Genomic DNA, 10,637 nt, shown 5'->3' with positions numbered 1-10,637 from the left:
TTCCTATTTGAGATAATTTGGGTGAAATGACCAAATTATTTAATTATATATTGATTAAATTATTTGATAATTGGTTATTGTGACAATTGATTAATGTGTAAAATTGCATAATTTATTCAAGAGATGTGTGGCCAATAAGAGAAGTTAAAAAGATTCTTTAAAAATAGGATCACTTCGGGTGAAAAAAAAGAAAATTTTATATTAAAAAATTAAAAAATAATATCACAATTTTATAATAAGTTAAAAATGAAACATGTTAACAGTCATAATAATATAAAAGTTTAAATAAAATGATTATCATAATTGAATTAAAATTAATGTGTATAATATAAAGAAAATTCCAAATATTTTAAGCTATTTTTTTAAGAAAAAAAGAGTAAAAGATGATATTGTATTAAACTTTTTTATTGATCTAGCTTGAATGGAATTTTAACTCTTCTTTTTTTAATTTGAACTGGTTTTCTAATTTTGATTGGTTTTTCTTTATATTAATTTTGTAGTTAGGTAATTTGGTTATTCGTTACATTTACAGGTTTTTTTTATTTATTTAATTGGTAGATTCGATTTTTAAGTTAAAGCTTACTAACGTAATCGACCTTCTTTCTTAAAACCATGAGAGAAAAATAATGGAAAAAATCTTCATCAATGGTTCACGAACCAATAAAATAAATTGACATTCTTTAACTCTTCATATAAAGGATAAATAGATAAGTTAATTTTTGAATTTGTATTTTATTATTACTTTAGCTCTAAAATTAACAAAAAGAAGAAAGAGTAAAAAAACATATATAAGTGTAATCAGTGATATAATTTGCCGTAGATAGATAAAAAAAGTTTGATATATGAAGAAATGTGTTCATCTACTCATTGTTGTAGTGAATTGGAGTAGATAAAAGAAGAAAAAAAAAAGAAAAAAAGCCAAAGAACAATGAGATATAATAGAAAGAATAAAAAAATATTTTACTTTTGATAAATAATAACAATAATGAAAGAATTAAATCACTTTAAAAATGAGTTAAAAATAATTAACATTTTAATATAATAATTTTAAAAAATAATTTATTCTTACTTGAAAGAAAAGTATAGTAATGATCTTCTTCAATGGTAATGATAATAATAAATAAGAAAAGTTAGAGACATTCTCTTTTCAATTCTTTTCTATTATTGTTGTTTAGACATAATATTTGATCTTTTAATATTCTCTCTTGATTTAGATGTAGAATTTTTTTAAAAAAAATCCCAACCAATTTTACCCAATAATAAAATATGTTAAAAAGAGTGTTGTTTTAGCTTTCGTATTACTCTTTACTTATATTAGGAAGACACTGACCATTATATATTATTGTCAACAGATTTTGATGTCGTTAAGTTTACGTGCTAATTGGAAAAAACGCGTCGAGTAAAAACGGAACGGGTACATTTCAACGTAACAGAAAAAGTCTGGCCTTGTAAAGGTCATGGAAAATGCTTCCCGACACAAAGTCAACATTCCTACAAGAGGACACTCTAGTCATTTAACCAAGGGCATATTCGGAAAACAAAAATTCACCTGCCTTAACAAAAATTCGCTTCCACACTTCACAAAACACCATTGTTGAAAATAACATCAAGATTCAGGGACAAAACGGTCATACTGAAAACATTATATAGAACATATAATATAAAACAACGTGGGTTTGAAGTTTCACACAAGTTGGTGTTCGTTTCTGACATAGAAAATTCCGAAGCATGGCAAACGAACCGGCGAGCTTCTGGACTCAGGCAAACGCACTCCTTAGGAAGAATTTAACCTTTCAGGTAACTTTATCTGCGTCTTTGATTTGATGTTTTGAAGCTAATGGAAGTGGTTTGGGTTTAACTCGCTGAGCCAAACATGCACTATTGATTATATGACTTTCTGTTAGAAATGGTTATTGAGGTGAGTGTGAGATATTAAGGTGTTGTTTTCGTTTTCAGAAGCGAAATGTTAAAACAAACGTTCGACTCATCATGTTCCCGTTCCTGTTGTGTCTGTTGCTGGTTCTGCTCCAACGCCTGGTGGATACTCAATTGGACAAGGCAGAGAACAAGTGTGGGTGCGTTTGTGTGAGGAGACAAGGGGACACGTGTGTGGAGGAGCAGTGCGGGCTTGAGCATTCGGATTTGGACCAAGTTTCGACCTGCCCTGTTCCCAATCCTCAGGAATGGCCTCCTCTGTTGCAAGTGCCGGCTCCACAGTACCGAGCTGTGAGAACAGACAATTTTCCCTTTTCCGATTATCCAAACGCCTCCTGCAGGAGGAATGGCTCCTGCCCTGTCACTATGCTCTTCACTGGCACAAATCAGTCTTTTGGAGAAGGTAAAACTCTGAATCCTTACATTATATTGTTTTTTTTTTTCTTACTTAACTTACTCTTGGTTTTCTCTTTTGTAGCCATATCTGGGAATATGATCCCAAGTTCCTTCACTCCTATAAACAGCTCTGCTGTTATGGCTAGTTTGGCAGCAAATGTCGCTGTGAGTTACTGTTCTAAATTGGCTATATTGTTACTAAATTTGGCTTAAATCGTTTTTTTTTGCCTCTATTGTTTAGTGAATGTGTAATTTTGATCTACGTAAAAATTTGAACGGGGCAGTTAGTCTTTTAATGTTTAAAAATTAAATAATTTTATTTTTTTATATAAACTTTTTAAGTTAGGCATCATTATGTATATTTTAATATTAATATTTTTTTTAATTTTTAACCTAAAATGCCGACCTTTCCATAAATTATGACAAAGATTAGTTATTTATTCGTATAAAACATTAGGGGTCATGATTAACAATAAATTTTTAACATTGTTAAGAAAATGTTGTGATTTTCTGGTAGTAATTAGATGAAATATTATGTTAGATCAATTATTTAATTTTGTAAAATTAGAGGATTAAATATGTTATTTAAATTTTATAGATACCAATTTTTTTAACGTGATTTTCTAAGTTCTGAAACATATGGTTTCATCTGTTTCCTCAGTACCTAATCAAGTTAGCGAGAAAACAAATAAAAAGGGTCACAGTGCATATATTTTGGTAATTATAAGACTGTACTGAAAATTTTAGTATATGTGGGAGCAAATAAGGAAACTTTTAAAAAATTGAAAAAAAAGGGTTTGGGATTAAGGTTTAGGATTAAAAAAAAGATAATTTAGTGTTTATTTGTTTATTGAATTTAATAGACATGCATTATTAATGTAAAAGTTTTAAACTATTTACCAGTCATAAATCATCATTAGTATTATAAAAATCAAAAGAGTTGTCATGCATAATGATTTATACTTGGATAACACTATGAAACGTTTAGACATTGTTCGTGTGTAAACTTTATCTATTCTTATGTATTTAGATTCATATATATGTAATTTCATTTTGTCTTTAAAATATAGGGATCAGCCTCAATGACAGAGAACACCAATTTTCTGGAACCTGCTTTCTTTTCGGATGAACCTATTTATTATCTACAAAGTCAGTGCACGCAGAACTCTACATTTTCCATTTCTATTGAGCTATCAGCAGCAACTAGCAGACAACAAGGTACAAGACATCCTTTTATTGGCAATGTATTGTTTCCTGAAGTGATAACAGGAAAGTGAATGAATGTGCATAGTTGTATTGCATACATCTGTTAATGAAATATGATAATCCATTGTGGATTTTGTATCTATATATTAATCAAGAAGGTGATGTTTGATTAAAAATAACTCGATAAACTTGTGTACTCTGGACATGTTTTTTTCTGCTTTCATATGATTTTAGTTCATGTCTTCTTGTTCAAACAAGTAATTAGTAGTATAAAAATTAAACCAAACTTAATTGAGTATAAAAATTTAAGCCTTGTAGGATGTAATATTTTAGGGTGGAAGTTTAGCTATAGGATCATTAATAAATAATTGCTATATTGCCAAACTAGGAACTATCAAAAGAAAGTATACAATATGTTTGCATAGTTACTCATAATTGCAACCTTTGGTATACTTTTCTCAAACACTTCTAATGATAGTGATCTTGCGCCCAAGAAGTGTTCCCAAATGATTTTGAATACGTTTGCTTGTAGTGTGCTTGTCTTTTCTTTTCTGAGTATGCTCAAGGCTTGCATGTCTTGTTTAAAAGTTTTGTTACTAATTCAAAATTTTGTTTTCTACTGGATGTAGAGTTAGTTTGCGCTGAGGGTTTACCTTTATGGCGTAATAGTGCTTCTGAAGTGAACAATGAGCTATATAGAGGCTATCGGAAAAGTAATCTAGAGGAACAAATCGAAGAGATAGCTGCAGGTAGGTACATAATCATATTTTGATTTGATTCACTAAAGTGTTGAAAGCAATACTTAACTTTATATTCTTTTGACAGGTTATGATTTTTTAAATTCAAATGGGAACATATTTAATGTCAGCATATGGTACAACTCCACCTACAAAAACGACACTGGTTCTAGTCAAATTGCATTGGCGCGTATTCCTCGTTCTGTTAATTTGGTAAGAATCTAAAACTTTGTTTTTCAATGTGCATCTTCTGTTCTATTATCTATGATTGATATAACATATTGTAACAGCAAACTCTGTCTCAGTATATGAAACAACTTCGCGCTACTTGCAATATAATTTCTGCATGCATTTCAAATTCATATTTCAAACGGGGGAAGTTAAAGGAGTTATCATGACATCCATGTATTATTCAATTGTGGTATTTTAGATTTCAAAACTGTATGATTATAATTTGCTCTGTATGCATTTTCCTACTTTTCATTTTAATAACATTGGTGTCTCTATTTTTTGGCAATCGCAGGTATCAGATGCCTACCTCCAGTTTCTGTTGGGACCTGGTACCAGAATGTTTTTTGAGTTTGTGAAGGAAATGCCAAAACCTTCAACCCCAATTAAATTTGATTTAGCTTCTCTTTTGGGTGCTCTCTTCTTTACATGGGTCATCCTGCAACTTTTCCCTGTAAGTACATAACTATATGAAGCAATATATTTACAATGAACTACATTGTTTGTACCAATAGAATTTAGCACAGGAGAAAAGAACTGACATGGTTTACTGAATAAGTTTCTATTTGGCTAAAATTTGATTTTGAATTAGGCCTGTCATTTTTATGTCTCCCATATCATTTTGGTATGAGTGTGTTCATGTAAAGCCTCTTTGTGGATAAGGATTTTTGCACTAAGAAAAAAATACATGATTGAAAGGCAACAGTTTTATCCGATATCTGTTATGTCAATACAGAACAGTTAATTTTCTATAATGTGTTTTTAAAATTGTGGATTTATTGATGTAGATTGCCTTGACAACGCTAGTATATGAGAAGCAACAAAAATTAAGAATCATGATGAAAATGCATGGTCTTGGTGATGGGCCATATTGGATGATTTCGTATGGCTATTTTCTTGCCATATCTATTGTCTACATGCTGTGTTTGGTGATATTTGGCTCAGTCATAGGTAAGAATGCAACCAATGTGACTATTTTCATTCTGACATTTTTTCAGTTTCTCTTTAATACAACTGCTTGGTTTTTTTCAGGGTTGAATTTCTTCACAATGAATGCTTACAGCATCCAATTCGTGTTTTATTTCATCTATATAAATTTACAAATTGTACTGGCTTTTTTGCTGGCTTCCGTGTTTTCAAATGTTAAAACTGCTACAGGTTTGATGATTACCATGTTATGTTGTTGAATTAGTATTTTCTTCTATCTGGTCGGATTACTAACTTTTTTTTTTTGTAATTGCAGTAATTTCATATATAGGTGTGTTTGGAACTGGGCTATTAGCTGGCTTTCTTTTCCAATTTTTTGTTCAAGACACATCATTTCCGAGTAAGTAAAAAATGATAAAAAATTTGTAAGCATCTTGGATCATTCATGTGGACATATAAATTTTAGAATGTTTATTCTAAAGTATTGACAGATATACTGTACCACATTACAATTCATAATCAGACAGTTTTCAGCATGGAAGATATTTTACAAATTTATGTAGCCCTTGTTTCTGTCCTCAATAAACTTCTGGAAAAATTCCATCTTTGTTTACACGATCATGACTTTAACTGAACTGGAAATAATTTTACCTACAAATTTCTTGAGAAATTTTTCCTCTAAAATTTTATTAAACTCTTTAACAAATAGAACAATGAAATAAATTTGAATACCATGTAACATAAACTTAAATTTACTGTCTTTGCCCCCTCTACCCAACATGCTATTGTTCCCCTAATTATGTTAACCATTATTGTTCTAGTGGCTACAAACATGTTTCAGTTCAATTTCATGTCAAAGGAAATTTGTAGCCTCATTTGTTAAAAATCTGTGATATTTAAAACACCAAATTATTAATGAGAACAAAGTTTCTGCAGTCATGAAATCACGCATTATCATGTAAGATCATGACGAGGAGTGAGTGTTATGTTGCTGAATGTTCTTGTGAATTGATACACAAGGATGAATGGCATGAGTAGGGAATTAAGGTTTTATTCTTTATCAACTGAAAATAATAGACTAACATGATCATTGTGAACATCTTTATGTATCATGTGCGAACATGTTGGCACTTTCTAAGCTTCATTCTGGCGTGTTGATTTATTGTCTGTACAATATTTTCAGGAGGGTGGATCATTGTTATGGAGTTGTATCCTGGGTTTGCATTATATCGTGGGTTGTATGAGTTTTCGCAATATTCCTTTAGTGGGGATGCTTTGGGGACTGATGGTATGCGCTGGAGCGATCTGAATGATAGCGCAAATGGCATGAAGGAGGTCTTAATTATAATGTTTGTGGAGTGGCTTCTGGTGCTTTTCTTTGCTTATTATATCGATCAAGTTTTGTCATCTGGAAGCAGAAAAAGTCCTCTTTTTTTCTTGAAAGGATTTCAGAAAGAGTCTCATTCATCTTTTCGGAAGCCTAGTATCCGAAGGCAGAAATCTAAGGTGTTTGTTCAGATGGAGAAACCTGATGTCGCTCAAGAGGTAAATTTTTGTTTTCATTGAATACATTTACTCATTAGTGGTTTCTTTAATAGATTATTCTTTGAACAGTATATTTTTACTGAAAAACATGTCACTACTTGTTTCTTTTTATTTAAAATAGAGTCAATGATTATGCATTCATAGTGTAAAACAGTTTTAGATTGTCATAATTGAACAGAATAATCCATTGTATGACTTCTCAAGTAATTATTGTAAAAATTAACAAAGATTGTTTATGACTAGACTATGCAAGAAAGTTCTCTGTATAGCCTATTTTCTCTTTAAAATATGGTGTACCTCAGTTACATGCATGAAGTGTTAATTTTTTTGCCTTTTTCTCTTCAGAGGGAGAAGGTGGAGCAACTGCTACTTGAACCGACCATTAATCAAGCAATTGTATGCGACGACCTGAAAAAGGTCTACCCGGGGAGGGATGGTAACCCTGAGAAATTTGCAGTGAGAGGGTTGTCCCTTGCTTTGCCTCAAGGAGAATGCTTTGGTATGCTTGGTCCCAATGGTGCTGGGAAGACTTCCTTTATCAATATGGTTAGTTAAATTTGATTTATCAGCAATAAACGTTTTTGGAAAATTCCTTACTTTTCTTTCTCTATCCCTTCCTTCCTCTTTAAATATAAGCTGAATCTGAAAAATCTATTTAGTTTCTCAAGAGGAAAGAACAATTTTAAAATTACTTTGAAAAAAAGAGTATCTTTATCAATGAAAATTGCCAATTTTGTTGATCCTTAGAGATGATGTCTGAGTTGACACATAAAAGTATGAATCTGATTGGTTTTCTGCGAAATCCTGTTATGCCATGAATCCTTGTTTTTCTTTTGCTGGTGGTTTGCTCCTCAATTAACCATCATGTATTGCTTACAGATGATTGGTCTCACGAAGCCAACCTCCGGTACAGCATTTGTTCAAGGTCTTGACATAAGAACTCATATGGATGGAATATATACTAGCATGGGTGTATGCCCACAGCATGAGTAAGCTGAAACTTCCTCCTATTTATGTTTTTTAATGTAGTATTAAATTAAATTTGTAATAATTAAGAAATTTTATATATTTTTCTTTTATCATTTTAGTTTGCTGTGGGAATCTCTGACAGGAAGAGAGCATCTACTCTTTTATGGCAGACTTAAAAATCTTAAAGGTTCAGCCTTGACAGAAGTAAGTCTACTTGAGTTTGTGATTGCAGAGAATGTTGGAACCTAGAATATGTTGCATCATAGTTGGAGCAAAGAGAGAACCATACAATTCTTATGTGACAAAAACATTGGGTAGTTAAAAGTTTTGTCATTCTTTATTAGTAATATACAGTTCTTGTGTATTATGTTTGAATGACACAAGTGTGTGAAACGTCATGAAGAGTACTATTAGTTTGTCATTTTTAAAGGAAATTGAACATTTTATCAATGTTATCATAGTTTTATGCTCACTCCCCCTTAATTATTCATGGATATATATTTTTCTGTTAAAAGGGTGATCTTTAGAGGTATTGGTTGTAGTGTAGATACAAACTGAACCATTTTCTCTTAACATTTATTTATCTGTAGAGACAAGACTTAGGTAATTTTAACTTCCAATCTATTGATGCAGGCGGTGGAAGAATCGTTGAAAAGTGTAAACCTTTTTTATGGAGGAGTTGCAGATAAACAAGCTGGAAAATACAGTGGAGGAATGAAAAGGAGGCTTAGTGTCGCAATTTCATTGATTGGAGATCCTAAAGTAGCTTTCATTAAACTAATTTTTTCTTTCTCCAAAATGTTTTTGTTATGTTTTCTTATACTAAATGTTTTGTTTTTTAAGGTTGTTTATATGGATGAGCCAAGTACTGGATTAGACCCTGCATCAAGAAACAACTTATGGAATGTTGTGAAGCGTGCAAAACAAGATCGTGCAATCATTCTTACCAGTAATCTCACTCTCCTCTTGGTTTAGAAGCACATATACAGAGCTTGTTTACCTTTTGGTGATTAATAAAATCTTTGTTTGCACACTCTTTTCAGCACATTCCATGGAAGAGGCAGAAGTCCTATGCGATCGATTAGGAATATTTGTAGATGGAAGCTTGCAGTGCATAGGAAACCCAAAGCAGGTAACATTGCTTAATAATAATAATAATCAACTTCATTGGAAATCCAATTTCATGCATATGCCATGTTCGTGAAGTGACACTTTTTATACTTGTGGTGGTTTGATCAAAGTTGAAAGGTAGGTATGGAGGAAGTTATGTGTTCACAATGACAACAGCTGTGGATGATGAAAAGGATGTAGAGAATTTGGTGCGAGGGCTTTCACCAAATGCTAACAAGATCTACCACATCTCTGGTACACAAAAGTTTGAGCTACCAAAGGAGGAGGTTAAAATAGCAAATGTATTCAAAGCAGTTGAAACTGCAAAGAGAAGCTTCACCGTTTCAGCATGGGGTTTAGCTGATACCACATTGGAAGATGTCTTCATCAAAGTTGCACGTGGGGCTCAGGCATTTGACACTTTGTCATAGCTTCATACTCTGCATGTACATGATCAATAATGTGTATATATACACCCTCGAATTTTGTTTACTGCTTCTCCCAAAATAAACTAAAATTTAGCTTCTTCATTGTAAAACCATCTCTTTCAGAGATTTTCTTATTACTATTCGAAACAGTGTAGGTATATATATTTTTTATTTTATGTGATTTTTTTATTATATAAAAATAAAATAATTAAATATATTATTTGTCATGCATTATATTAAAATTATATTATAATAAAAAAATAACTATATATAATTAAATATTTTAAACACTTTATCGTAACAGTATAAATATGATATAAATCATTATTGGTTTTTTAGTATAGGTAGAAGTCATGTATTAGTTTATTTATTAGTGTGACTTTAAGATAGTATTAAGAGCAAAGTATAAAGACATTATAAATAGAAAAATCTTTATTATATATTATTATAAACATATATATATATATATATATATATAAAGTAATTTCGTGCTTGTAAGTTTGGTACTTCCAGAAACCATCTTTTTGTAACTGTTTTTTTTGCTTTATTTAGATTTTTTGATGATTTATATATGAGATATTTTCATCTTGCTTGTTTTCCATTCATGTTATATAGTTGGGGTGGATTCAGGTTGGAATCATGATGATGGATAATAATATAGAGGAGTTAGTTATTTTGAAGTATAAATTTTCCTAATTATATGGTTTTCATTCCATCTCCCAGGCTTATTTGTATTTTTTTTTTATATTTTTGTTTCTATATACTTATCCTTAAAAGAAATATGATTGTTGAGAGATGTTCATACTAATGTTATGTTGGATGATGCCCTTTATTAATATTATTTTTTGAAAAAGTTTCGTTGAACGATAAATGTTTCTATCAATTTTTTATTTTGTTAATTCAAAAAATATATAAAAAACTAAACGTAATAGTAATAACTGAAGTTTTCTTATGAATTTGTTTTGATTATTTTAATACTATGTTACATTTGCTGCCTTTCTCTCCTTTTCTTCTTCTTGCAATACAATATTGTTACTTATACCTTCTAAACGTTTGTTGTAATATTACTTTCTTTAAAATAAAAAAAATTGCTCTGTTTTGCTTTTAATTTTAAATTTGGAATATTAGAAGGTTTGATAGTCCTTCTTTATGTCAG

The 10,637-nt window shown here is 30.8% G+C and overlaps 1 protein-coding gene across 2 annotated transcripts; it reads left to right on the top strand.

Annotated features, from left to right (window-relative positions):
• Positions 1-1,592: 1,592 nt before the first annotated feature.
• On the top strand, positions 1,593-9,662 carry LOC137821833 (ABC transporter A family member 7-like). Of its 2 annotated transcripts, XM_068626605.1 has the most exons (18): positions 1,593-1,797; positions 1,957-2,338; positions 2,414-2,496; positions 3,402-3,549; positions 4,167-4,286; positions 4,363-4,487; positions 4,798-4,956; positions 5,291-5,453; positions 5,535-5,660; positions 5,746-5,829; positions 6,613-6,974; positions 7,320-7,520; positions 7,854-7,963; positions 8,063-8,147; positions 8,577-8,705; positions 8,787-8,892; positions 8,987-9,075; positions 9,185-9,662. In XM_068626605.1, the coding sequence occupies exons 1-18, from the start codon at positions 1,729-1,731 to the stop codon at positions 9,482-9,484; spliced, it is 2,841 nt and encodes a 946-aa protein (XP_068482706.1). In that variant the 5' UTR covers positions 1,593-1,728; the 3' UTR covers positions 9,485-9,662. The 2 variants fall into 2 exon arrangements, with proteins under 2 accessions (XP_068482706.1, XP_068482705.1); XM_068626604.1 differs by having other exon boundaries at positions 5,291-5,660.
• Positions 9,663-10,637: the final 975 nt, after the last annotated feature.

This window comes from Phaseolus vulgaris, chromosome 9, assembly GCF_000499845.2.
Source record: "Phaseolus vulgaris cultivar G19833 chromosome 9, P. vulgaris v2.0, whole genome shotgun sequence".
NCBI lineage: Eukaryota > Viridiplantae > Streptophyta > Magnoliopsida > Fabales > Fabaceae > Phaseolus > Phaseolus vulgaris.
Note: the sequence above shows the minus strand (reverse complement) of the source record. Positions and strands in the feature narration are given on the sequence as shown.

Bases quoted from the DNA above. Each gene is read 5' to 3' on its own strand.
- LOC137821833 (XM_068626604.1), top strand. From the start codon at position 1,729: ATGGCAAACGAACCGGCGAGCTTCTGGACTCAGGCAAACGCACTCCTT. The intron at 4,488-4,797 runs GTAAGAATCTAA...TGGCAATCGCAG, and splicing joins TTCCTCGTTCTGTTAATTTG to GTATCAGATGCCTACCTCCA. The intron at 6,975-7,319 runs GTAAATTTTTGT...TTTTCTCTTCAG, and splicing joins AACCTGATGTCGCTCAAGAG to AGGGAGAAGGTGGAGCAACT.